The sequence below is a fragment of the Colletotrichum fructicola genome, assembly GCF_000319635.2.
Source record: "Colletotrichum fructicola Nara gc5 chromosome Unknown KSG_Nara_v1_contig09, whole genome shotgun sequence".
NCBI classification, from domain to species: Eukaryota; Fungi; Ascomycota; class Sordariomycetes; order Glomerellales; family Glomerellaceae; genus Colletotrichum; species Colletotrichum fructicola.
The window spans coordinates 3343783-3370406 of NW_027094059.1; the positions used below are offsets into that span (position 1 = coordinate 3343783).

A 26624-nucleotide genomic window follows, 5' to 3' on the forward strand; every position below is an offset into this window, starting at 1 on the left:
CGTTCTGGTCACTTTCGAATTTGTGCTCTGACTATCTACCCTGCAATGATAGCCACAGAGGCAAAACACCACTACTGAGTTATTATTTCGATAATGCATTAGATATCGTCTGTTATGAAACATGATTCACCTTAAATATGTGTATATATGCGGCTTGTGAGTTTTCCTAACCCGTTGAACTACGTTGGCTGCGTGTCCGTCGGGCCTCGAAGCAACGAAGAAAAGAATGACATTCAAGACAACTAGACACAATCCCAAGTTTTTGCTCCATCAAGATATGTCTATTGCTAGGACTGCCTTGAAAATACGCTCAGCTTCGGGGTTCACGTTGGCCTCTTTTGTTTGGTTTCGTGCTTGCACCTCACAATGACAACAGACACTATGCCGATGCTGAATACAATTCTCCACCTCCAAAGAGTACCAGCAGACAAATCAATTCTTGAACATGTTGGAAAGATAATTGATTGAACACCTTTTCCGCAAGCTCTCTGTCCGAAGCAATACCCCGGAAGCTTAATGAGATCATAGAGTTCCGTATCAAAGCAGAGTCTGAACCCCGCACCACTCCAAGAGCGCCGACAACCTCTCAGCTCATCTGAACAGCCTCCGGCATCCAAACCTCAAGCATTCTGCAAGTGCTAATCTGCAGCGTAAGCCGTAAATATGGGCTGGGGCGGCAACCTCTACGTCGTCAACGCAACGCCCTACACATGGACGCGCGTTTATCAACCCGCCCCGGGCGCCGGCGACATGAGCGCCTGGCATCTGCCATCAGTAATTGACCCAGGCAAGTCACTCCTGCTCAAATGGGAGGAGTTTTACCTAACATGCGGGTAGGGGAACTGGTCAAGGTCTACGCCGAATTCAGAACGGCAACAACAAACGACTGGGGCCTCACGCAGTACTCCGTCGGAACAGCCTCCTATCCCGCCATCGAAATAGGCATCAACGGCCGCGACTTCGGCAAGGGCAGCTACTATCTCCACCTCATCTCCATCTCAACCCTCGGCAACCCAAAAGGCACCAAAATCACCACGCCGTTCGTCCACAACGGCAGCGCGTTCCTCTTCCTCGGCGGCACCGAGGGGGCCTTCGTCTCCTCAAACCCGCCGGGGCGGACCTGGATGCGGGACACCCTTCCCGTCATCGGCCACCAGTCCCTGCGGACGACGTGCCTCCTCGGGTCCCACGACGCGGGGATGAGTCTGCACCGGCTGGCGACCAAGACGTCGCCGTTCGTCACGCCCGCGAATGTGCAGACGCAGACGCTGGATGTGGGCGCGCAGCTCGCGAGCGGCGTGCGGTTCTTTGATGTGCGGCCGGTGGTGTCTGGCGGGGCGTACTTCACGGGGCACTACAGCAATACGAAGTCGCCGCTGCGGTGGCAGGGCGCGAACGGGGTATCGGTGGCAGAGATTGTGGCCCATGTTAACGCCTTCACGGCCGCGTGTGCGGAGCTCGTGATTCTGGACATTTCCCACGCGATCGATACGGACGATAGGTACCAGAACTTCACGCAGCGGCAGTGGGACGTGTTATTCGACATGCTCGCGGACCCTGTGACGGGTCTGAAGAACCTGTTCACGGCGCCTGTTGGGACGAGGGATCTGACAAAGTTGTCGATCAACCAGTTCATCGGCGCCGGCAAGGCAGCGGTGGTGTGCCTCATCCAAGCGGACCGGCACATCCGCATTCCCAAGAAATACGACGGCAGGGGGTTCTACATAAAGCACACCTACTTCCCGGTCCGCCCGTCCGTGGCGTATTCGAACACGGACGACGTGCGGTTCATGATGTACGACCAGCGGCGGAAGCTGGAGCGGTACAAGACGCGGAGGGAGGATCCCGTTGTGGAGACGAGCTGGACTCTGACGCAGGTGACGGGCGCGGAAGCCGCCGGGTTCGGGCCGTCGATTCTGGAGCTTGCGTCCCGGGCGAGGAATCAGTTGTTCCCTAACTTGTGGGGGCTTTGTACGGACGACTCCTTTCCGAACTTGATTGCGCTGGATAATGTTGATTCTACGGAGTATCTGGCTTTGGCGATGGCTGTCATGTGGTGGTTCAGTCTAGGTGGGAAAGGGAGGAGGGCGGATCATCATCTTTGACGACGGCTGAATGCGGATCATATGAGCGGAACAGCAGTTGCGATTTGGAACGAGTCCTTATCGGGTGCCTTGGACGATGTTTCTCCAGCATGTATTCTCACCATTTCTCTCACATATTGTCACTACTTCTCTGTGATAGGCTCATGTGAAGAGCACTCGTTGATTTAAGGTGTTCGACGGTCCTAGTCCACGTCGAACCAAGGACTGGATCAAATGCCGTTTAGATTTCGCGAATGAGATCCTGCAGAGCGAGTCCACATCTTTCCGAGGGCGGAATATTGCCGCACATGCTGATGGCGGCACAGAGCGGAGACACCAAAACTGCTCACCTCGGAAACACTGGGATTGGCCCCATTTATTGCGGTCTGTTTCGCTGAGTCTCGGTGAAGAAACCTCAATTGGCCAATCAGGTGCGTCTCATTCACAAGCGGTCTCGCTTCCGTCCAAACGGCCCAGTCTTGGATCCTGGATTCAAAATATGGACTCCTGCAGACATCGGAGGTCTGTCATGTTCAGCAAGACAGGCTTCATTCGAGTATTCAAGACATTGCCCAACGCTGAAATCCACCAGTCTGTATGAGTAATTCTCAACGGCCGGAACCATTGGCAGCGCTTTCGAGTACAAAACCCAACGGCAGAAATATGCTTTTCTCATGCCCTCCTAGCGGCCGAGATACGCCCATTGCCCCTCCATCTGCCCCGCCATCGGCCAGGCGTCCTGACTCTCGCCCTCGCCCGTTGTGCGTCACCGCAGGAGGCGGAATGTCCCAAAATCTTCGCCAACGGCGCATCTCTGACGTCGAGGGGACCCAGGGCGCGCACAATTGCCTCAATTGAGCCAAATCATGCCACCATACAGACGAGAGGCATTTGACATTGTGCCCACCGCAAGGGCTGAATCTCGACAGCAATAGTGATATGACCGGGACACACGTGGAACCGCAGAGACACCGGAGACGCCCTTTCAGATACAGTGTGCATTACACCGCATATTGGAGCAAACATTGGAGGAGGAGGGGTACCTTTCCGCGGAAGTCTTGCTCAAAAGATACTTGGCCACGCAGCCAACTGCCGGCGGGCTTGCCTCCGAACGTGCCCCGGGAGGACTGAGGGAGAGGAAAAAAAATTGAGCAGTTCCCCCCCAAAACTCCATACATCACACAAAGAGCGGAAGGAAGGGAAAAAAAGAGGCATCTTTTAGATTTACATCCTCACACACACAACAGCTCAAAACCTCCCAATTATTGCAATCCACTTTTCTCTGCCTACCTTACCCTCTGAGTCACACTCCCAGCTGCTTCTCCCCCTCCAAAAAGGCAGCCCCCTTCCCCTGTGGACGAACATTCATCCTCCCTCCTCGGTCACCGACGGCTCAAGCAGCAGATCCCACCGCACACGCATTTCCGCACCCACGGCGAACCGGTTCCGCACGAACGAACGGCCTGGTTAATTGTTTTCGCAAGTCCAATGTAAGCCGTTACCTGAATTCTGACCTTTCCGATTGGCTTCTGCCAGAAAGCTGTTGGCTTTGCTCTGCTTTACCCCGGATTCTCGTCTGTTGCCGCTGTCTGGCGTGCCCGGGGATGCGCGGGACGATGTGCCACTCTCACGATACCCCGCGATGGGACGAAAAAACCGACGTGCGAGCGGACAGCGATATCAGCATCTTACCATTGAACGAATTGACGGCTAATTGACTTGCTGCAGTTTTTAGATACCCCTTTTTCATCACAAAAATCACATCAAAATGCCTGGTCTCGACCTTCAGCATGAGCCCCTCGCGGCCGACGACGTGAGAAGTGAGTCACCTTTTTTTTTTTTTTTTTCCTATCGTCGCTCTCGAAATCTGAACGAACCCACTTTACAACGTCACTCCCTTCATCCTTGCCTGTCTCTCTGCCCCACACCAATCACTCTCCTCGTCAAGACACTAAATCGTCCTCGCGACAACACAAACACCACACCGGACTCAACTCCGCCAGCCTGATCTCCAAACCTCACCATCCACATCAACATCCGCAATGGCTAACGCACAACCACCACGACAGTCCTGGGCCAGGACCCCCTCATCCCGCCCGCCCTCCTCTCCTCCGAGATCCCCATGACCGACATGGCCCTCCAGACCGTCGTCCGCGGCCGCAACGAGGCCGCCGACATCATCATGGGTAAGGACGACCGCCTCCTCGTCGTCATCGGCCCTTGCTCCATCCACGACCCCGCCACCGCCCTCGAGTACTGCGCCCGCCTCAAGGACGTCTCCGCCCGCCTCGCCGGCGACCTCTGCGTCGTCATGCGCGCCTACCTCGAGAAGCCCCGCACCACCGTCGGCTGGAAGGGCCTCATCAACGACCCGGACATCGACTCCACCTTCAAGATCAACAAGGGCTTGCGCGTCAGCCGCACCCTCTTCCGCGACCTCACCTCCGCCGGCATGCCCATCGCCAGCGAGATGCTCGACACCATCTCCCCGCAGTTCCTCGCCGACTTCATCAGCGTCGGCGCCATCGGCGCCCGCACCACAGAGAGCCAGCTGCACCGCGAGCTCGCCAGCGGCCTGTCCTTCCCCGTCGGCTTCAAGAACGGCACCGATGGCAATCTTGGTGTGGCCATTGACGCTATTGGTGCCGCGGCGGCGAAGCACCACTTCATGGGTGTCACGAAGCAGGGTCTGGCCGCCATCACGCGCACCAAGGGCAACGAGCACGGCTTCGTCATTCTGAGAGGCGGCTCCCACGGCCCCAACTTTGACAAGGAGAACGTGCAAAAGGCAAAGGAGACGTTGACGAAGAAGGGCCAGAAGCAGGCCATCATGATTGACTGCTCCCACGGTATGTCCTCCCTTATCGTTGTACGGATTAAAGACTGGGATCCTGACTGCGACAGGCAACTCCAACAAGGACCACCGCAACCAGCCCAAGGTCGCCGCCGTCATCGGCGAGCAGCTCAGGGAAGGCGAAAAGTCCATCATCGGCGTCATGATCGAGTCCAACATCAACGAGGGCAACCAGAAGGTCCCCGCCGAGGGCCCCGCCGCGCTCAAGAAGGGCGTCTCCATCACCGACGCCTGCATCGACTGGGACTCCACCATCACCGTCCTCGAGGACCTCGCCTCCGCCGTCCGCGCCCGCCGCGAGGTCAACGCCGGCACTGCCAACGGCAACGAGGAGAGCCACAAGGTCACCCACCTCGAGGAGGAGTAAAGTATGTGAAAAAGACCTTGTGAGGCAGACAGGGAGGAAATGTGCGGGAGACAGAAAAAAGAACATACCAATGTGTGCATGGCATTTGCATTTCGAGGCTTCAGGAGGGAATAGTTTCAAAAGTCATCTTTTCGAGTTTTATGGGTTTTGGTGCATGGGTAAAATGATGCTTGCATCCCCGGTGGTGTCCGGGACGTAGGAGAAGATAGATAGCTTTGCTCAACATGGCTTGCATTTTCTCCATTTACTCGACTTTGCGTGACGTACGATACCGTGACCGAAAATGCCTGATGCCCATGACCACACCCCGATACCTTAGCCGCGCTACCGTTCCCATCCATAACGCCATATCCGATCCCATGTAAAATCAATTCGTCGCCGGTTGCAAAGGGCTGTAGTCGCCTCGGCCCCTCCCCGCCTGCGCCGCTTCGGCCTGCCTCTTGCCCTCCCGCAGCTCCTGCGCGCGCTTGAACGCCGCCCAGCCCAGCAGCCCCGTAGTACCGAGGAGGAATCCCCAGACAATCACCTTGTCCTTGTTGCTGTCGCGCTGGAAGCACATCGTCTGCACGTTCTCCTCCGTCGCGTCGCGGCAGAAGTCGATGCCCCGCGAGAGGCAAAAGGCCTTGGTGCACTGCGAGCAGGACGAGGAGGCGGCGCGTTTGGAGTCGCGGTGGAGGTCTGATGGGGGAAGGTCTCGCGGAGGATTGGCGGCTGTGTTGTCATCGCTGTGCTGGGGGCCTAGGGCGACGATTGTGCTGTTCTTGAAGCAGGTGCATTTGCAGAACGTTGGTGCTGCTTTGGGGGTGTTAGTAGGCATTGCGCAGAGGCGGAACGCGGGAGAACGCACAGTTGGCGCTGACGAGAGCGACAAGCCCGCAGAGGAGCATAAGTATGAGTGATAATCGGTTCATTTTGGCGGGGTTCTGGTCGTGATGCCGCCTGCGTCGCAAAGCAGTCGAGGATTGAGGTTGTCGCCGTCGAGGGCTGAGGCTGCTGATGCTGGTCGCTGACTGGTGCACAAGCCACACACCGCCCGCCAACAACCCCCCGTGGCACACCCAGCTGTGGCTGGAGCTCTAGCACTCTGATTCGCCAGTCCGACCCAGCAAAAAAGTTCAATTGCGAGCTCCCTCTATCTCGATCGTCGTGCTGCCACTCGGGAGACCTCCAATTGCCCAACGCCGCACCCATAGCACAACTCGCCACGATGCGCAGGGCAACGCGCTTCGGTCAGCCTCTGCTGACCGCTGCATCAGCACCGCAATGTACATGCGCCCCCGCTACACTCCCCATCGCTGCCCGCCGAGCGCTCTCGACGTCGTCCACGCTCCAGGCGAACGCCGTCCGCGACCGCGTTCGCAAGGCCCTGTGGAAGGGCGGCGACGCCCCTGGCCCCGAGGATCCTTACGCCGTTGAGGAATCCCAGCTGTCGAAACAGGAGCAGATCGAGGCCGACATCGCCGAGGCCAATGCTCAGTTGGCCGAGTTCGAGGCCCAGTCCAAGGCCCAGCCCAAGAACAGAGTCATCCGGACTCCTCGGCCGCGCAAGTTCCTGAAGCGTCGCCCAAACAGCAAGCTCCGGACGAGTTTTAAACTATCGACGGCACCGACAGAGAGGGACCTTGAGGACATGAAGGAATACGAACCCGCTATGGAGGGCGGCGGCCTGGAGACGGTTGGAGGCATGGAAGGGTGGTGGGAGAGGAACGGCCGCTGGGGCAAGGAGAGCCAGCTGCCTCCCTTGGCGCGGAAAAAGGTCATCAAGAACAAGGACATCTGCGAATTGTTTGCCAGGGTGGCCATCACCGAGGCGCTCATCGTGGCGCGCGTGGACCCGGCGTCGGCGGCGGGCAAGTGGAACCCGTTGACGGCCAAGGACATGAGGCGGGCGTTTGCGTTTGGCATCAAAGTATCCGAGGACGGCACTGGAGTTATCCTCGGAGGAGAGAGAAACCAACAGTCTGTGCCGATGAAGCTGCACAAACCGCAAGAAGTAGCCGAGCCGAAGGTGAACGTTTCTCCCGAAGAGGCCAAGAAGATGGTAAAGTCCTGGGACAGTGAATGGAAGAAGGTCTCTCTTCGGGACGCCGTCGTCAATTTTGCAGTAAGTTCTGCCTCGTTCTCAGCAGCTCGTCACAGAAATGCCTGACCGTGTCTAGTTCAACAAGCGCTTCAATCAACTGACGGGCCACTCCACCCACGACGGCAAGCTGGTGCAGCTGAAGACCGTCGGCAACTTCCTCGAGGACATCGCCAAGCCTCCCAAGCCCGTTAACGTCAAGGTCGCCGAGGCGGTCCAGCAAGAGGGCAGCCTGCCGGCGCTGGCCAACGTCGCGCTGCACGAGCGCCGCGTCACGCCGATCGACAAGGAGACGGCGGTTGGTCGGTGGAAGGTCATCACGAAGGAGCTCGAGAAGAGATCGCTGCCGGTCACCGGCCACGAGCATCTCCCCAAGCCGGTCCAGAGGAAATGGATCCTGGGCCAGGCGTAGAGGGCGGTTGGATGTGGTATCCTGGGATGACGATACGAAAAATAAGGGAAACACAGCGGACAGGAATATGTCTGGCATAGACCCTTGTACAGATAATGTACTCTTTGTAACATATGGAACATCATCGATTCTTGCTCTAGGTCTGCCATGGTTGTATTTGCTGTGGCATGTCGACTGGTGCTTGTTATGGCAGCTTGTGGGCATCAAAGTGCATTGAGTAAGGCCCCTCGACCTTGATTAGTTGCCTGACCTTCCCGGCAGGTGCCCTCTTGCCTCACAGCACCATCAATGACCACTATTGCTCTGGACACAGGTAAATGGGATGCACAACCAAGGCACCTGCCATAGAAATCGAAGGTGCTCCTTCCATTCTGTCCTTTCTTACACCTTCCAACTCCCGACGCGAGCACCTTGTGTTTCGTCTCTCGATCGAGTCCTTGTGAGGTACCTCACTCATCCCTCCTTCATCCTTCCTCTCGCCTTCCCTACTTTCTACCCCGACGGGTGGCCACGTTGTTTTATTTCCTCCATCCCCTTAGCGTCCTCCACCTTCTCCGCGTGGTAGTGTCATCGTCGCCCTCTCCCTCAAGATGCCTACCGCTCCGCCCTACCTGCACAGCTACCCGGCCGAGAAAAGACGTGAAGTCTGGCTGCAATGGGCTGTTTACAACATCAGCCCAGTCTTTGAGCGCTTCCCAGGAGAACGCGCTTATGTCGTTTTCCAGTTGGAAAATCTCGAGTGGACAAAAGGCACTCACCTTCCTCCCGCCAATAGCGACTCAGATGCCTGGTGTCGCCTCAAGCAAACCTGGGGTCCCTCAGAGCCGCCTCCCAAGGGAAACATTCCCTCAGTGGCCGACTGCGAGGTTGTGCGTCTTTTGAACAAAGGCTACGTTCACGAGTACATCGAGCTGAACCTGAGGAAGCACGGCTGGGATCCCTACAAGTGCTGCGACCCGTCTCTCAAAGTCGAGCAGAAGAGACTCAACGCTCCTTCCCCGGCGAAACCTTCTTCCTCGGCGGCGGTGACTCCTGCTTCGACTGGTGCTCGTTCGTCTGCGGCGGCTTCTTCCTCCAAGACAACTCCTTCCTCCATGACAGCTTCGTCCTCCACGACAGCTCCTGCCTCGAAGACAGCTCCTGCCTCGAAGACAGCTCCTCCCTCAAAGACAACAGGAACTGGGGTTCCCACCAGTGGAGCGACAACCGGCGAATTACGTGATCGCTTGATACGTGCCATGTCTTCGCCCTCCCGAGGTGCTTGGGCACCTGGACGTGGGACTTCCTCATCTGTTCGAGGCACCTCATCGCCGGTTCAAAGCATTGATTCCCCCGGACGCGCATCCCCTTCAACCATTCGTGGCGGTTCCCCATCAGGTCGCGGTGGAAGAGGTCCAGGTACCAGTGGACGGGCTGGCTTCGTTTCTGGACGTGGCGGCCTGTCACCAAGACCGTCTCGGCCTACGGAGACTACTCCTCCTACGCCAGTGTTGCCGAAGCGAACACTTTCTGCCCCTTTCACGCCCCGGACAAGACCGATTGTCAAAGAGGAAGGCACTGCTCGAACCACACCTTCTCCTGCTGTGCCAGTGAACCGGAACGCTGGTGTCGGATCCACTCGATCTCAGAAGCCTGCCCAGACAGCCCAAAAGGCTCACGCGTGGACACCCACGTTTGGATCGATGCCGGCTTCTTCCCAAGCCACACAATCCAACTCGACCAAGTCGACGACAACTCCTGCAACCGGCTAGAAGCCGTCTGGAAGCACGTTCGGCGGAGAGAAGGACCTTGGTGGACAGGGTTATCTCTTCGGGCAGCCCAAAACCCCGAGCCTAAACAAACCAAGAGCCTTCAACACGTCTGTCTCCGAGGGTAGAGTCTCTGGAATAAAGAATGCTGGTGGAAGTTCCACCGAGAATAAAACGAAGCGTCATGCCTCTCCGGGACACGAAACCGGCAACCCAATGGTCGGAAAACACAACACTCCGCCTCGAGGAGTACCTTCGTCTTCCAAGCCTGTTGTCAGCAGCGGGATTCCCGTCGGTGGCAGCAAAGGTATTGTTGGCGCCCGTGTCATCACGAACCCACCGCGTGCAGATAATCCGTCCAATGCTGTCCAAGATCCTGCCACATCATGCGATGAGCTGGAAGGAGACTCGTTTGGAAGACATCCCCGCGGTGTTCCTCTGGCAAACGACTTGACTCCGCAGAATGTGAAACGGAATCTCCAATCTCATAACAGCCAGTCGCGGCCGGCGGCCGAGAAGGAGAGTAAGACACAGTCTCCAGCCAGCGCGAAAGTTCAAACAACAGTCACACCGAAGGAAGAGCACCTTCGTGCGAATGATGATCTACACAAGAATAACATCGAGAGAATGTCGGCCAAACTTTTCAAGAGTTCTCGCCCAACTCTCCATGCTTACCTCCGTGACGAGATTGAGGCCATGTCGAAAACCATTATGGGCAACATGAGAAAGCGCACTGTTGAGGTGCTCGGCCGTCAATCAAACTCTCATCTCGGATTCGCTACTCTTCGAGACGTCGAAGACCTTACGCTAGTAACGATGGAAGCCGAGATAAACTCGGTGAGAAAAGCTGCCTTGGAACAGATTGACAAGCTCGACAAGCAGGGCTCAGATGTCCCGATCAAGCGCGAAGCTAGCGAGCTCGAGGAAGGAGGAGTCGCTGAACATGCTCGAGAAGCCAAGCGCCAGCGCACCTCCAACAGTGACAACTCGCAGGATTGTATTCAGTCATGATAAAGCCTGGGGTCCAGGGGTGTGACAGGGACTTGCACCATGACAGTCACATGATACTTGAGAGCTTCGAGACGAAAATTGGGGTATGGAATTGAACGTCAGCCGTGTTCGCAACCGCAACAGCACGCTAGTTGCTTAGATAGTCTACAGGAAATGAAGGAATCTTCTCATATCCAAATCCAGTATCCATGTGATCGTTGTCAATCGTCAGTAACGTTCAGCTCAGGAACCTGTGTAGTCTCGTTCCATACCAACGGACCCGCCGGCCTTCAATTCTTTTGCCGCCTATTGGCAAACCTTTTTGGCTTCCAATGCGGATAACAAAGGTGAGGAAAGAGACCATATATGGCCCAGAACTGTTGATATCAAGGCTTGAGACAATGGTCCCCAACTCACTTCTACAGCTCAGGGGACGACCAGCCAAGTAGGCCATGACCGACCCTGCGCGACCCTATCTCTCGCACCTAGATGGCCGTCTATTCTTGTCGCCGACGGGATAATCTACGCGCGACGGTCCTCCTTGTGGGTCCACATGACCGAAACGTGCCGGCGCCGCCGGCTGGGCTTTGCAACGCCTGTTTCGGCCGGCTGTGGCTGGTCAGCAATTAATTAGCCAAGACCTGGGAACAACTAAATATAATGGGCGGGAAAGCGAGAATGGGCAGAATTAAGGTCCGCGTTTAAGTGCTCTGGAGTACTCCGTCAACGCGAGTACAGATGAACACCGTCGCGGAGCGAGTACAATTGGTCGGCGATCTCAATGTCCACAATTTAAAAGAGTTTGTCTTGAGTCAGTGGCACATAGCATGATAGCAGGCGATTAAATCGCCGCCGAGTTGTACAACTCGCTTGGAATATCTATAAAGCAAGTCTTTTCTTTTTGTGTTCATTTCGGTTGCTTGCCACAGTTGATCACTACAAGTCAATCGTTCCAATAGACAGTCAAGATGCGCTACTTCTTCGCCCTCGCTACCCTCATCACCGCCGCTCTGGCGGTTGCCATCCCTGGGCCCCAGGGCAAGTGCAACCCCGACTTCAACTGCTGCACTTTCTCCGAGTCGGCGTGCAGCGAGCGCCTCCAGGCGTGCACCAGGACTTGCAACGTAAGCTTGATGTTCCGCCCGACGGTGGGAATCAACCAGACTGACTGTGATAAAGGGCGTCACTACCAAGGGCATCTGCAACGACTTGGGCGCCGGCTCTCTTACCTGCGATACCGCTTAGATTCAAGCCATTGGTCCGGGGTTGGTGGAGTTGTGAGATCTTCAGCATTAAGCGTACATATGGGAGGGTTTTTGCATCAGCGGCATCATAGCATGAAATGAAATACCGTAAAACCCAACATTGTGTCATTCCTTGATTTGTTTAGCGAGTGAAAATAGAACCGCTTCTTGATGGTTCAAGTTAAGCCCAACGCAGAGAATTGAAAGCCCCAAAATCCACCACAAAGCTCCGCGCAACCCAGCATTCAACACATGATGCGATGACAGCTTCAGCAGCTACACCCGCACTTCTCACAATTCCCCTGCCCGCAAGCCGCGTTCTTCACAGGCTCACACTCCCCCTTGCCCTTGCACTTCCGCCAGTCGCCGAAGCCGTCGCCCCACGCGGTCCAGCACCAGTGGCCCTTCTCGGGGTTGCACTTCTCCCAGCAGTACCCGTCGGTGCAGCCGTAGTTATCGCCCCACCAGCAGTCGCGCGCGAAGACCGTGGCGTCCGTGGCATCCGCGGCGGTGTCACGGGGGCTGACGAGCGACAGCGGGTGTTCCTTGCACTTGCGGATGTCGGCGGGGCTGATGCCGGCTTTGGTGGCGGCGTCGGTGGAGGACATGACGCCGAGGGGGCCGCACTCTTCGGCGGCGGTTAGGGCGGGGCCGGCGGAGGTGAGGGAGAGGTGAGCGGCGAGGGTGAGGAGGGCGGTGGTGGTGAGCTTCATTTTGGGGTTATGGATGCTCGGGGTTGCTCTTCGGTTAGAGATGGCTTGCCTTTGGGAAAGAGACAGAGTTATGGTCGATATTGGTTGAGACTGGCTTGTACTGAAGGCGTATTCTGCTGGTGGCTTCATTCACCCTGTAGCAAAAAGGCCATCTAAGCCCTTATATATGAATCTTAAATCTTGTTCAGTACGCAGCTTTTCAATCTCCTCTCTACCGTAAGGTGATGCACAAGTTCCTCCTCGAACGCCGAGTCTTTGGGTCTTCTCTAGCTGTCCGCATCCCGAGTTGAATAGCCTACTGAAGTGAAGGCGTGGCACGTCGTAGTGGGACAGATGTTGTGGCTGGTTGAACCAGGCTCTGGGTCTTGGAGGAAGAGTTCTCCATCCGGGCGATATCTCTGGCTAACGGGGCAGAACATGTGTTATTCCTACCCCTTCTATGTCTACTTGTGGCTATGTAAAAGCCAGTAAGGGTTCTCTTTGGTCTGTGGATGTCTGCTGTTTGCCGGGGGCAACCGATGACAACATGCCCCTTGCGGATGACAACATCGCTCGTGGAACTCAAATCAACAACTCTCTAGCCTTGCGCATCAGCACGTGGAACAGTCGCCAACAGCATCGAATGTCAGGCTTACTAGACAAATCCTTCGGTATGCCTTGATCCATACATTTCTAGCCGAATCTGTCCAACGTTGTCAAGCCGTGAACGAAGTTGCGGTGAGCCTACCATGATTTTCTCACGAAAATTCCTGGATGGCCGGCCTCTCTAGGACCCGATTCAAGAGGACACGGCCGCGCAGCAGATCCCATCATTCACTTGGAAGTGCTGAGATACATGGCTCACTCCCTGTCGCAAGGTTCCAATTCAGGTGTGTCGAAACAAACATCTAGGCAAGCTGCAAAAGCCACATCGACCTGATCCCCAAAACCATATCACCGGAGACCACTCCGGAATACGCAGAGAAAAACCACCACTTTTGTGCAACGAGCCCAGCCCAGTGCTTCCACACTGTATGTCAAATCTATGTCAAATCAGACCCTTGGCTTCAGCTGTCCGCTAGCGCAATGTGATGTGCTGCCCACCCCCAGCACTGGTGAAGATCCCATCTCGCGTCGCACGACGCACCGCTAGGCGCACTTGGTAAGGCTCGTGATTGGGCCCCAGGGAGGTGTTTGCACCCCAACGGGCAATGGGGCAGAAAAAGCAAGTAAAATGGGGAAAGGCGTCGACGGCCGCGTCAGGCCCCTTTCAGCTCTAGGCCCTGTGGTCGAAAGGACAAAATGCACCGGACACGAGATAGCGAGGGGTCATTGACAGAAATGATTTGGTCTCCCACGTGGGAGAGCTGTCTAGCGCTGTCTGGCTTTGACAAGATCACTAATCTGGTCGAAGAGGAAAGATGTCGAGGAAATGCGTGGGCAGACTGATGATGGACTATCTCCAAGTCCAGCAGGTCGTTTGAGCGTCTGTCGACATGCTGTAGCCACGATGATTGCAGAGTCGACTGCAGCATGCATTAAATGCAAAGTCTGAGCAGCCAAATCGAATACTGTGTAAGGCTCACCACCAGGGGACAATATCTATCTGACGGCAGTAGCGCGGTCTAGCCCCAAGTCAAATAGATCCAGGCTAACTGGAAACATGCCAGATTTTCGACTGTCTAACCCAAAAGTGCAAATCCCTTGCTCGGGAGCCAAGTCCGAATCCCCGCGGATTCGTCCTCAGCCCCAGGAAGATCTGGGACTTTTCTCCCTGTGCTTTCCCATCAGAATTTCCGCATCGTCTCATCGAAAAGTGCTAGAATACACATCTTGAGCAGCATCAATCGATCGCGATGTCTGCAATCACCAGCTCGTACCCGGCTCTGTCGAGCATGGTGCAACCGGCCGTGAGCGCCGTGGTCTCGAGCGAGGACAACTGGAAGGGCAAGACAAGCCCGGCCGAGAGGAGGAAGATCCAGAACAGGCTCAATCAGCGGACGTGGAGTAAGTGGCACCCACCACATGCAACCTGCTTACGGTGCCTCCCTTCGTGGTGCCCCGCCACCGCATGCCCTCTGCTTATCACGGCCTCGAGATGGAATGGGAGTTGAAACGGTTCACTAACGCGGACATCGAAACGTATTAGGACAGCGACGGAAGGTGGAAAGACTGCGCCAAGGCCAGGGAGCGGCCCGCGGCGCTGGTGCAAGCATCTCGCCGACCGAGTCCACGGCCCTTGTCCCGCGCAAGACCTCGTCGTCTTCCACCGCCTCTGAAGATACCTCTCCTTCCAGCGACGATGCGGAGACGTACATGTACACCACGGCCATGGAGCTCTCACGCCCCAGCGCGAGGCGCTCGAGGGCCAATGGGGAACGATTATATGCCAAGCACGCGACGTTGATGGCGCTGACGTATATCGGACGCAGGCGGCAGCTGCTGGACCTGCAGGATGAGGACATGGACGAGCTGTACGACCTGTTCCTGATGAAGGCGATGCACTCGGGGACGGACCCAATGTCGGACTCGCTGATCCCGCTGGTGCAGTTCAACCTCTTCCGGGGGCTGATGGAGAACATGAAGACGCTGGGGATCACGATGCCGATGGTCTGCGACGAGGACTGTGCGTCGCCGTTCGGGACGGACCCGCGGTATAACGTGCGGACGGTGTGGAGCGTGCCGGTGTATCTGCGGCCGACGGAGACGCAGCTGACGGTGGTGCACCATCCCTGGCTGGACTTTTTGCCGCTTCCGCGCATGCGGGATAACCTTATCAAGGCGGACGGGAGCTATGACGACGAGGAGCTGTGCCTCGACATGATTGGCGACGGAGACGCGCCGTCCGGGAAGGGGGAGATGATTCTGTGGGGAGACCCTTGGGACCCGATGAACTGGGAGGTGACGGAGCTTTTTGTCAACAAGTGGCGTTGGGTGTTGGAGGGGTGCGAGGAGATGATTCGGTCGTCGAACTTTTGGCGGGCGCAGAGGGGGGAAAAGAAGATGCGGGTGAAGCTTCGCGGATGATGTGGCTTGCATTGAATGGCCACTCTTGTACCAAAATCCAACCCATTGTGTCGCGAGACTCTGGGGCTTTCTTGTTCTTTTTTCTTCGAGGCATGTCTAGACTTGGTCAATGTATTGGCTACCTGTGGAAAGGAAAAGACCTTGTCTCTGCGGCTCAAAAACCACGTGCGTGTGCGGCTGCTTTGTTGACTTCGATCGAGACCGCAGGGTACCTTATGGATCCATGGCAGAGAGACCTGGTTTCTGTCAGGAAGGGTTGATTCATATACCGGATGGTACTTGAATTCTCTCTGCTTTCCGTAGGCCTCGATATCCATTGACTTGCATGTCTTTTGCGGTCGTAGTGTTGGCAAAGGTCGTCTCTCGTGGTGCGCAGCTGGATTACCCCTTATCGTGTATTTTGGACCATCCCCCAAGTACAAAAATGGTTCCTGGATTTGCTCACACATATTTGATTTTGCGAAGGATCTTTGATGGGCAAAAAGCTTGTAAGATGGAAAAGGGAAGTTGCCAGCGAGACCTCCCCAGGCAGGTGGTTTCCTAAAGTGACAAGAACCCAGCAAGGCAAGACCTCCAGTCGCGACCGCGACCTTCCTCCTTCCCCTTCTGAATTTTCGTCGGTGCCTTCCTCTATCTCTGTCATCTTTTCTGTCTCTGCCTTTCCCCATCACTGCCTCTTTCCATCACCTCTGCCCCTCGTCACCACTTCCCACCGCCGCCTCTGTCTTTGCCCGTCGTCCTCTCTCTCGCCTTGCGCGTATTCATCGCGATCTCTACACAGTCTTCCTCCTCGTCGACGAGATATCCCGACTCGGCTTCTCTTCTCCTACCAGCGCGCTTTTTTCCGTCTGCACAATAGTCGACGTCTCGAGTCTGCTTCTTCCACCTCAAGGTACTATGGCCTATCACGCTGTTTTCTTCTACCCACCTGCTGACCACGAATCTCCTACATCAGACGACCCTATGCGACCGCCGCCACCATGAAGAACAACTCCCTCTCCCGACTGCCCAACGAGCTCATCTGCTGCATCGTCAAATGCGCAAGCCAGAATGCCTTCCACAGCAAGAGGGATCTTCTCAACCTGTGCCTTCTCAATTGGCAGATGTATCCTTTCGCTCAGCTCGAGTTGTACCGCAAGGTCGAGATCCACAGCATGAAGGGCTACGACCTCCTTACCCGAAGCTTCATCGAGAATCCGGACCTGCGCAACTGCGTGAGGGAGGCGCACATCTCTGTCGCCGGCGGCCGTTTCGATCGTTGGGCTCTGAACGTTTCATCCTGGATCAATGAAGAGCTCAACATGACCAACCTGTGCGACACCGACCGCAGCCTCGTCATTCTTTGCAAAACCCTTTGCGGCATCGGATCCCCGAAGGAAAACTCGCGCAGCGTTCTTGCCCTGCTTCTCATCTTTCTTGATCGGGCTGAAGAGGTTAGGCTTGAGGTCAACTCCTATTGTCGCCCGTCAACTCGCGTCGTTATCGCATACCTGGATATGCTATCCCCGTCCTTGCCGTCGTCGTCGTCCTTGCCCTTGTTGTCGCCGTCGTCGCCGTCGTCCTTGGCCGTCGTCCCTCGCAGAGCTCTGTTTCCATCTCTGAAAAGCTTCTCGCTCACTGGCTTTAGCCTCCCGAACCATGCGGAAAACGTCTTTGGCCAGCCGATCAGCGTCCTCACCCCTCTCCTGTCCGCTACCAATCTTACCGACTTGCGTCTTATAGGCGATACCCCTATATGGGATGCGCTCGCAGACCCCGACATTGCCAACGTCCAGCTTCCCCTGAAGACATTGACACTGGACTCAAGCAGTGCTGACGGAACCGGCCTCTGCCACCTGCTTAAGCGCTGCCCGAATCTCAGAAGACTGAAAGCCTCCATCAAGAGCCCTCGCCGGAATGGAAGATCAAACATCAACACAGTCCTTCCACAATCATGCCCTCAGCTGAAGGAACTGTCCCTGAACACCCAAGGATACAACCGCTTCTTTGGAAACACGTGGGTCATAACCCCAGGCTCAACTAAGCACATCACTTGCCTGCCTCAGATGAACAACCTCAAAGAGCTCCGTATCACTCTCGACTGTTTCTTTGACACTCCAGCCACCATTGAACTTTTGGGATCGAGCTTCCCCGACTTGTTGGCTCCTCGACTGGAGAAGATTTTCATCGACGCCACGTGGTCCTTGCTCGGGGTCAACGGCCGGATCACAGCTAGCCATCCGCAAGTCATGGCCTACAAGAAAGGAATCGAGAAGATGATTACCGCTCTGTGCACTGCGTCCAAGAGCCAGCTACCTTGTCTCAAGGTCATCGCCCTGGGTGCCAAATACGGAAAGCCAAGGCAGTGGACAAAGGATGCGCGCAAGCTGCTGGCTGGAACAAATGTTAAACTCAAGCTGGTGACTGGCAATCATACAGGGCAACTTTGGCATCAAACTTGGAAACAGATGCTGGAGGTTTGAGGGGGAGAATGAAGAAGCGAAAGTGGAGGGGAGGATATGATATGTATGTTGCTTAGTCGCCACGAGAACTTCAGGTCGTTGCTCTAGACGAATTCATTGCTACCACTCAGTTCTTAAGCACTACCCTCGTGCCCCGTGAAGCCTAGATCTAATGCTGAAGGACGGCGGCGACGACGACGACGACGACAGGGACGATAACGGGGGACGATAACGGGGGACGATAACGGGGGACGATAACGGGGGGACGAAGACGGGGGACGAAGACGGGGGACGACGACGGGGGACGAAGACGAAAGGAGACGGACGACGATGATAGGGGGTGGACGACAGGAACGATAGGAATCACAGGGATAAGCGAGACGGCAAAGGCAGAGATTTAACAACTTTGGCATGACACTTCGAAACAGATACTGGAAGTCTGAGGACCAGAATGATGAGGGGAAACTGCAGAAGGGGAGGAAAGAATTAATTTATCGCTTATTTATTATGAAAACGTCGAGTCGTTGCTCTAGACGAACTTTTGCTACCACTTGGTCGTCACCCTCATGCCCCGTGAGGTCTAAACCTAGTGATAAAAGGCGACGGCGATTATAGAGGAGGAAGAAAAGATAGAAGCAAAAAGGACTAATACGGACAATAAAGAAGACAAAAGCAGAGATCAACCAAATTCAGCATGAAACTTGGAAACAAGTGCTTAAAGTATGAGGATGAGGATAATAAGGTGAAACTAGAGGGGAGGAAAGGGTAAGTATGTTACTTATTCACCACGATAACTTCGGGCGGTTACTCTAGATCCATAGACGAGCTCATTGCTACCACTCAGTCCTCATGCACTACCCTAGTGCCTCGTCACGTCCGGACTTAATAGTGAAGGACTGATAATAACAGAGGAGGACGACAACTGTAGGAGACAACGACGAGACGACAACGATGATGACGATAGAAACAACAGGATCGACAGCGACAGGTGAGAGAGCAAGAGCAGAGAGATAATAAGAATAACAGAGATAATGGTGACCAGAGAGGCCACAAAGAGGCCACAAAGACAACAGATAAAACTAAAATATTATAGGAACAGATGCTGGAAGTTTGAGGACGAGAAGATAAATGCTAGAGGGGGAGGGGGAGAATATATTTATCGCTTATTCACGGTTGTTACTTTAGATAGAAAAATGCATTGCTACCACTTGGTCCTTCAAGCACCACACTTGAGCCCTGTGAAGTCCAGATCTAGTGATAAGGACGACCATTAAAGAGGGACGACGACGACAGGGATAACGACGACGGGGGACGATGACGATAGGGAACGGACGAGGACGATGACGGACGACAGAAGTGACAGACACGATAGAAACAAAAGGACCGATAGGAACAATCGAGATAAAAGAGATGTGAGAAGAATAACATAGACCAGAGAGGCCACAGGGACGATAGATGAAATCATCACAGGCATCAGAGACAGTGAAGTACCTGACCCCAAAGCCACAATCATGACCAGACTTCGTCAACGGGGTGACTAATCGCCATGCATTCAAGCCACCAACGCCCGAATTTTTGACTCAAAGTTAAGCGATCCATCCCTTCCAAGCCAAGCCCGCTTCGACACCCTTTTCAAGAAGGTGGAAATGACAGGATGCGGGGTTCTGCACGGAAGCGTAACCGAGACTGTGCCGCAAGGTACGACGCACGAAATACGAAGGATTGGGGAGGCGTTGGTTGGTGGGCCGATGTATATCCCTGAGATCGCAGCCCTTTTCAATGTTGGAGATCTTGATTTGTTGTGAAAAAGATAAACTCGCTTTTTCCGATTCGAGGCGTCGATTTGGTCAGTCACATTCCTAGCATCATGTTTGGGGTATCGAACTGGCTCATTGCCTTTTCACTCGGGGTCGCGTCGGTGGGATATTTCATCATCCGTCTCGTTCAGGAGCGCAGGTTCTACAAGGACAAGGCACGTTGCAACATCATGATGAGGACAGGAACGCGGAAAGCTAACTGAAGACAGCCGTGCCCTCCGGGCCACTCGTTCCTATGGGGCCACCTGCGCCTGCTGGGCGAGGTCGCGGCGACGATGCCGCCCAACTGCCACCCGCAGGTGTATATGGCGGCGATCGCGCAGCGTTATGATATGCCTGGGGCGTGGTACCTCGACTTCTGGCCGCTGGCGGACCCGGTGCTGATGGTGACGGACCCGGACGCGGCGCAGCGGCTGCTCACGGGGACGCCGACGCTGAAGCACCCGCAGGTGGGCAAGTTCATGGGCCCCGTGCTGGGGGACGACAACATCGTGAGCGTGAACGGGGAGATGTGGAAGGCGGGGAAGCGGATGATGGGGAGCGGGTTCAGTCAGGGGTACGTGAAGCCGATGTTGAGCATGTTTTCGGAGCATGTGCTTGTTTTTCATGAGAAGTTAAGGAAGAGGGCGGAGGAGAGGGGCGAGGAGGAGTTTGAGCTGGAGGGGGAGGCGGCCAAGGCTATTTTTGACGTGATTGGGAGTATTGTGTTTGGGATGTCGTTGGATGCGCAGGGGAAGGGGTCGGTGTTGCTGGAGGACCTGAGGGCGTTGATTCAGTATTTGAACTTTGTGATTACGAGCTGGAACCCGGTGAGGAAGGTTGTTGAGTGGTGGCGGATCCGCGGGGTGAAGAGGCGGAGTGATGAGGTTATTCGCAAGGCGGTGCTGGAGCGGTGGGAGGTGATGAGAGACGAGGGGGAGGTGCCGAGTCGGCGGCTGGCGAAGAGCATCATGGACCGGGTCATTGCGGACTGGATCCAGAGTGGAGAGGTGGGACCGCCGAAGGGGGAGTTTTTGCACTTGTTGGTTGTGAAGTGAGTTGGTTGGTGATGCGTGGGAGAAGACGGCGTTTGCTAATGGTGGGCCAGTTTGAAGACGCTGCTCCTCGGGGGCCACGGCACGACGACGGATGCATTCACGTACACGGTGATGTTGCTGGGCCTGCACCCCGAGGCCATGCGGAGGATGCGGGAGGAGCACGATGCGGTGTTCCCAGCCGGGCTGCAGGAGAGCGCGGAGATGCTGCGGACGAACCCAGCCAAGACGAACGAGCTGGAGTACACGACGGCCGTGATCAAGGAGACGATGCGCTTCTACCCCGTCGGATTCAGCACGCGGATCGCGCCGCCGGAGCTCAAACACCTCGACTGCGACGGGAGACGGCTGCCTATCGAGGGCTTCATGCTCGCGCTGTGCCAGTTTGCGTCGCACTTCGACCCGGCCTACTTCGCGGACCCCAAGGTGTTCCGGCCGGAGCGGTTCCTGGGGGCGGAGGGGGCGGCGCTGCACCGGTTTGCGTGGAGGCCGTTTGAGAGGGGCCCGCGGGCGTGTATGGGGCAGGACCTGGCGATGGACGAGCTGCGGCTGTTGTTGTTACTCACGGCGCGGTGGTTTGATTTCGAGACCGTTCCGGTTGGTAAGAGGGAGGCGCGGACGACGTTTTTCGAGCTTGACGCACTGGTGGGAGACATGGCGTTCCAGGAGATGAAGATGGGGGCGGCGGTTCGGAGTGGGATGAAGATGAAGGTGAGGCTGAGTGGGAGGGAGTGAGGTGCGTGGCTGTTGGTCTCCGTGCTGCTTGATGCCGTGGCTTTGTGGAAACTTGAGCTGTAATCGCGATGACAATCTTGCGTGTTCATTTGATTGTCGACAGGGTGGCACAAGGCAAGATCTGGATGTGTTGATTGTACATCACTGCGACATCGCTCCGAAAACGATCCAGTTAGCGGATTTGATCGTTCGCTCTCGTAGAGCCATCGCTGTGCCAATAAGCTGGAGGCTGCCTTGTATCACTGCTGATCGATGAACTCAGAGATTATTCTGGAAGCCTTATCTCCTGATGGCGTCTGGCGCAGCGTTGCCTTCCGAAACAACGTCACAAACAATGTCATGGGCGTCGATCTTGTCGATGATCATCGGAGAGAGCTGACAGCAGCCCGCACGTGACTTGCAGACATTGCTGACGTAAGGCAAGGAGGATGCACGTGGGGCGATGTCATCAGCCGATCATTACCCGAAAAGTCTGCCGACCGGCGCCTGCCCTGGAAATAGTTACACAGTGACACTCTGTTCAGCAAGAGACGATACGCATGACGATGGCAGCTGTCGCTTCCTCCCGACTTGGTTCCAATATTCTCGATACATTCGCAGTTTGCAGTGACTGGATCAGCCAATGGAGACGGCCTTGTTTGAGCAAGTTTCTCTACCTGGCTCATCCGCACACGAAGCGAAGCGAAGCGAGATGCAATCCAGGCCTGCCTACGGGGTCCAAAACGACCCCCGCAGCCAGTTGAATGCGATTGCATGTCGAACATGATGCCAAGTCACCAACGCGGTGCGGAAATACGTCGCGGCAAAGGGGTCCATCACACGTGTCTATCGCTAGTCGGCTGCTGAAAGGCAAACGTTCCCGACAATTGCCTGCCCACCGACATCACCCGCGCGAGGGTCCGTCAGCCTATCTCCTGGGCTTACGCCGGCAACATGTCGGTCAAGACAGCGCCGGCCACAGGCTAGCAACGCCGCCGCCTGGGAGATACATCCCGCAGTACACTCCGACGCGGACGGCAAACTCAACCGATCCCAGAGTGGTTGGGACGGCCAACGGGCGACGGGCGAAGAGCAAGCCGCAACGCGCCGGAGGTCAATGCGACCCCCATTGGAACGCAACGTTAACGTTGGCCGTGGAGACCGGCAGTGGGGTTCTGGCTGAGGTGGCTGCTGAAGAAGCGGTGATGAAGAATTTCCCCTTCCAGGCGGGACATCCGACGCCTTTTCGCGAGCATCTCGCTTGGAAGTCGCATGAAGACTCACCGGACACGCCGTCACGCCGCCAGGGCATTGGAGTCTTTTTTTTGCGTCAAGCATGTGCCATTTGCGCCGTGTCGCCGTATGCCGCAGAAATGCCTCGAAGAGATTGACGAGTCGCCCAGTCTCAGCTAGATCAAGAGGCCCGAGGCCAGAGGGCGACGACTGGTGAAGATTCACGCACAAAACCCGCAACTGAGACGGCCACAGCTGCCGATAGACGTCACAGCCACGGGCCACACCACCCCTCCCCAGCAAGCTCGGAGGCTTGGGGTAGAGTTGGTGCCTGCTTGGGATACCCCTCCTCGCCCCCAGGTGCCCCGACGTCAGCCGCCCTGGATAGATTCAGGGTCCTGCCTGAACGAGTGTGCCGCTATCTGTTGTCTGGTGCGCCGTCGAGGAGAGCCTCGCAAGTGCTAGAAGATACCATCGCTGCTTTTGGCGAGTGTCACGGACGCCCTCATCTCATCTTCTGCCAGCCACCCAGGCCAGGCCAGGCTAGGGTCATCTGCAGACGCTGCATGAAGAACCAATTCGTGGAATCCTGGCGCGTGGAAGCACAAAAGACGCAAACCCACCTGCTGAACCTTATCAGCCAGGCCAGCGATAAGAGACAACCTACCGCCGTACGCAGAAACAACACGACAATGTGAGGGGTCAGCGCAGCACCAGCAGCCGAAAGGAGATGAGGCGATACGCCCCTCCACCCGCCATGGGACATGCATTGCCCGGCGGCGGACCAGGCCAAGTCAGCCAGACCACCACCCGCCCGTCCTCTCGCGAGAGGGCGACTGGCTACCGTCAACGCACAAAGGCCGCAAACCCCACCCATCCACCGTCACAGCACAAACGGCGCCGCACCACCAATGACGGCCGCCCGATCCGGCTCCATCTGGCCACCCTCATCTGACATCTGACCCCTCCTCCAGCGTCCGCTCCCCTCTCTGCCTCCTGCGACGGCCGAGTGCCTCTTCGGATATATAAATGCGCGGTTTCTTACCCTTCTCTTCTGAGTCTCATCTACTCCACCACGCGATCAATCAATTCCATCACATCATCTTCAACAACCTTTTCAAACCTCTTCCAACCAACCAAATCCATCAAAATGAAGGGTGACTGTGGCTGCTCCGGCGCTTCTACCTGTACGTCTTCACCCCCATGTGGCTGCGCTGCTGCTGCTGCATCGTCGATTACGACATCGGCGCCAGCGCGCTTGTCTCTCCCCCTTTGCCTTACCATGCGCTAACCCCCATGTCTAAGGCAACTGCGGCTCCAGCTGCTCTTGCTCCAGCTGCAAATAAGCTGTTCGCCTCTGCGCGTTCAGCAGACAACCCACGAGCCATGACACATATTTCCGTTTGACGGCGGTCTGCGGCGGAAACGTTCAGCCGTCTTTCTCGACTTCGACTACGATGATATGAGTCTTGTTTTGCGGGAAATGGGGCTATGGTTCTGGGGGATGAGCCATCGGCGGATTGTGTTCTCTTTCTGACGGAAGGACCTGTTGGCTAGTTTAGTCACTCATTTGGCAATTGACTTTTGAGACGCCGAAACTGTCTTCTCGTGCTATATGAAAGGTGTAAAGCGATCGTGGGCATGGTTTGATTGTTGTTGATGCAATGGAACCCAGGCCAGACCGTGCTATTCAACACCAGTCATTGCAACAACCAACTGCGACACCCAGAAGACGATGATGGTCTTGGAGCTGTTCGTGATGTCCCGGCCATCATCATCCATTTATACACACCATCAAAAATCCTCAAGGTGCTCAAAACGATCACCCTCATCAACCACGACCCCAAACACCAGCTTCCTCTGACCGCTCCTATGATGAAGCACAACCCCGCCCCGCCCCGCCTTGGCTCCCTCCAACCCCTCCATCCCGACCCTGTAAGGCCTGTGCAACGACAGATCACCACCTCAACTCAAAACACACCTCACCACTCCCACGCTGGCCGTTCTTCACAAACCAATGCCGACACGCGCCGTCCCCCCTTTGCCAGACGCAAACGACATCGCCTCAGAACATTCACACACTCGTGGCTCAGCTATTGCCTATTAGCAGGCTCCCTCCGACGCCCCGCGCCGCCCAACAGAACAAAACACGCTCCTAAATGGCAACCCGGCCCAAGCCGCAACCCGTGGCCCCCGTCCCCGCCCTTTTAGGCCATTTCTACCATCCCAATAGGCCGGAGCTCCCGTCCCTCCTTACCAGGGGAGGGGCAGAAAAATAAAATAAAGCAGAAAAAGGACGGGGCCAGCCTCCAGCTACTGCGAAGTAAGGCAAGGTACGGATACACCGCATCTAAATCGACGACATGCCACTGCACATCCACAGATCGTTGAACTCCCCGCCGTCCTCTGATTCTCGCTCTTTCACGTTGCCAGGTCTCCAGTCCAAACAAGGAAAAGGAAAAACGAGCCTATCCGTAATTATTCCCACTCTAATGGGGTCCATTGAATGGAACCGCAGGTGGTCCAAGTCATGGGGCAATCCGAGACGATCCGTGGGCAAAACACCACCTCAGCTTCGGCTCTGAGGACCCCTCATTCTGCAGCTCAAAGGAGACAGACAAGAGAGGGGAACCACTGGGTGGGCTTTTCGCGTTTGGCCCCCATGAAATGCGTGATCATGCCGTCTCGTCCATCGCCTCACACATCTTATGTTTATTTTCGGGACATTTTCGTCTCGCCTTGCCTGGCTCAGGTCTCACATCTGCGGCCGCGAGGGGAGGGCGACGGGGGCTGCTTCTCACTAAATCATGCAAAGAGAATGTCCAGACGCCGTCGTCCGTCTATCAGTTCGGATTGTGGTCTCGACCGCCGTACTAACTAAACAAGCGCGCGGCAGCCTGGACGTTATGAATCATCTCATCATTCCTCAGTAAGGCCCAAACTTCGGACCTACCTAAACGAACAAGCCACGCCGTGAATAACCTTCCGGATTGTTGCACCTCTCAATTGTAGTTGGCCCCCTTCGTAATTCGTACAGAACACGATTAGATGCAGAGGCACAAGAAAAAAGGACGCGTAATAACCTTCCAAACGCCTCTTCCCATTCGCGAGAGCCCTGCAGGAGCAGCACGCACGCCAAGCACCGCGCATCGTGAGCTCTCGGCATCATCTTGCCGGCGGGGGTCTCACCCACGCCATGGCAACCTCACGACAGGTCTCGACGACGGACGACAACGACAACAACACCAGAACGAAACAACAAGCTTGCCTGCGCTCGCCCCGCCCCGTACCTTTTGCCCCTCCATCCCACTTAAAAGCTAACACCCCCCGGCCCGAGCCTACCCAACCAAAAGGAAGCTCTCACCCCTGTCCATGGCGGGGAGCTGCCCTTTTTTTTTCCAAGCTGCGGCTCTTGGCTCCAAGCTTCCACGTAGCCAGCTTTCCTGGAGCTGAGGTGGGAACGGACGTCCCGTCGCATGAGAGAGTGACATGCGGCAGAAACAAACCGAATCACCGCGAGGGAATGCCTCACAACTGTCCCGGCACAGCTTGCCTGCCTCTCCTTACAGGGCAGGGCCAAGGTTGTGCCAGCAAAGACGTGGAAAGTCAATGGGCAAGACCAAGACGAGGCAACCCGCCCCAAGATGCAAGCTCAAGCTACGTGACCTCCTCCGTGACGCGATCGCCAAGCGGGAACCCTCTTCCCCTTCCCCCTTCTCATCCCATGTCATCCCGCAAAAGACAGCTTCCAAGACCGCTCTTTCCTACCATCGAGGTAGCTCTCCCCTTCCACCTGCCTCCACGTGTTTGATCCTCTCTGCCTTGAATGGAGGCCTCTCGCCCCTCTTACCCTGAACGCCCCTTTCTCTTCTCGGCCAAGCCTGTGC

At 56.1% G+C, this 26624-nt stretch overlaps 12 protein-coding genes across 12 annotated transcripts; 9 read left to right on the top strand and 3 right to left on the bottom strand.

The window, feature by feature from the left end:
• Positions 1-827: 827 nt before the first annotated feature.
• On the top strand, positions 828-3819 carry CGGC5_v015262 (uncharacterized protein; the record flags this gene model as incomplete). Its single annotated transcript, XM_032022201.2, has 3 exons — positions 828-2070; positions 3400-3574; positions 3813-3819. The coding sequence occupies 3 exons, from the start codon at positions 828-830 to the stop codon at positions 3817-3819; spliced, it is 1425 nt and encodes a 474-aa protein (XP_031880878.2).
• Positions 3820-3852: 33 nt separating this feature from the next.
• ARO4 (Phospho-2-dehydro-3-deoxyheptonate aldolase, tyrosine-inhibited) lies at positions 3853-5305 on the top strand (the record flags this gene model as incomplete). Its single annotated transcript, XM_032022202.1, has 3 exons — positions 3853-3904; positions 4154-4933; positions 4989-5305. 3 exons carry the CDS (start codon positions 3853-3855, stop codon positions 5303-5305), a joined length of 1149 nt encoding a protein of 382 aa, XP_031880879.1.
• A 367-nt stretch (positions 5306-5672) lies between these two features.
• Positions 5673-6216, bottom strand: CGGC5_v015264 (uncharacterized protein; the record flags this gene model as incomplete). The annotated part of the gene is made up of 2 exons (XM_032022203.1): positions 5673-6100; positions 6153-6216. The coding sequence occupies 2 exons, from the start codon at positions 6214-6216 to the stop codon at positions 5673-5675; spliced, it is 492 nt and encodes a 163-aa protein (XP_031880876.1).
• Positions 6217-6512: 296 nt separating this feature from the next.
• CGGC5_v015265 (uncharacterized protein) lies at positions 6513-7797 on the top strand (the record flags this gene model as incomplete). The annotated part of the gene is made up of 2 exons (XM_032022204.1): positions 6513-7409; positions 7465-7797. 2 exons carry the CDS (start codon positions 6513-6515, stop codon positions 7795-7797), a joined length of 1230 nt encoding a protein of 409 aa, XP_031880877.1.
• A 590-nt stretch (positions 7798-8387) lies between these two features.
• On the top strand, positions 8388-9548 carry CGGC5_v015266 (uncharacterized protein; the record flags this gene model as incomplete). The annotated part of the gene is made up of 1 exon (XM_032022205.1): positions 8388-9548. One exon carries the CDS (start codon positions 8388-8390, stop codon positions 9546-9548), a length of 1161 nt encoding a protein of 386 aa, XP_031880874.1.
• A 213-nt stretch (positions 9549-9761) lies between these two features.
• Positions 9762-10556, top strand: CGGC5_v015267 (uncharacterized protein; the record flags this gene model as incomplete). Its single annotated transcript, XM_032022206.1, has 1 exon — positions 9762-10556. One exon carries the CDS (start codon positions 9762-9764, stop codon positions 10554-10556), a length of 795 nt encoding a protein of 264 aa, XP_031880875.1.
• A 947-nt stretch (positions 10557-11503) lies between these two features.
• CGGC5_v015268 (uncharacterized protein) lies at positions 11504-11780 on the top strand (the record flags this gene model as incomplete). The annotated part of the gene is made up of 2 exons (XM_032022207.1): positions 11504-11659; positions 11715-11780. The coding sequence occupies 2 exons, from the start codon at positions 11504-11506 to the stop codon at positions 11778-11780; spliced, it is 222 nt and encodes a 73-aa protein (XP_031880927.1).
• A 268-nt stretch (positions 11781-12048) lies between these two features.
• Positions 12049-12492, bottom strand: CGGC5_v015269 (uncharacterized protein; the record flags this gene model as incomplete). Its single annotated transcript, XM_032022208.1, has 1 exon — positions 12049-12492. One exon carries the CDS (start codon positions 12490-12492, stop codon positions 12049-12051), a length of 444 nt encoding a protein of 147 aa, XP_031880928.1.
• A 1835-nt stretch (positions 12493-14327) lies between these two features.
• On the top strand, positions 14328-15498 carry CGGC5_v015270 (uncharacterized protein; the record flags this gene model as incomplete). The annotated part of the gene is made up of 2 exons (XM_032022210.1): positions 14328-14478; positions 14621-15498. 2 exons carry the CDS (start codon positions 14328-14330, stop codon positions 15496-15498), a joined length of 1029 nt encoding a protein of 342 aa, XP_031880851.1.
• Positions 15499-16197: 699 nt separating this feature from the next.
• On the bottom strand, positions 16198-17260 carry CGGC5_v015271 (uncharacterized protein; the record flags this gene model as incomplete). The annotated part of the gene is made up of 5 exons (XM_066153227.1): positions 16198-16346; positions 16427-16763; positions 16809-16923; positions 16989-17149; positions 17204-17260. 5 exons carry the CDS (start codon positions 17258-17260, stop codon positions 16198-16200), a joined length of 819 nt encoding a protein of 272 aa, XP_066007385.1.
• A 283-nt stretch (positions 17261-17543) lies between these two features.
• CGGC5_v015272 (uncharacterized protein) lies at positions 17544-17960 on the top strand (the record flags this gene model as incomplete). Its single annotated transcript, XM_032022211.2, has 1 exon — positions 17544-17960. The coding sequence occupies one exon, from the start codon at positions 17544-17546 to the stop codon at positions 17958-17960; it is 417 nt and encodes a 138-aa protein (XP_031880850.2).
• Positions 17961-20031: 2071 nt separating this feature from the next.
• stcS-3 (putative sterigmatocystin biosynthesis P450 monooxygenase stcS) lies at positions 20032-21525 on the top strand (the record flags this gene model as incomplete). The annotated part of the gene is made up of 2 exons (XM_032022212.2): positions 20032-20789; positions 20844-21525. The coding sequence occupies 2 exons, from the start codon at positions 20032-20034 to the stop codon at positions 21523-21525; spliced, it is 1440 nt and encodes a 479-aa protein (XP_031880849.2).
• Between the last annotated feature and the right edge of the window lie 5099 nt (positions 21526-26624).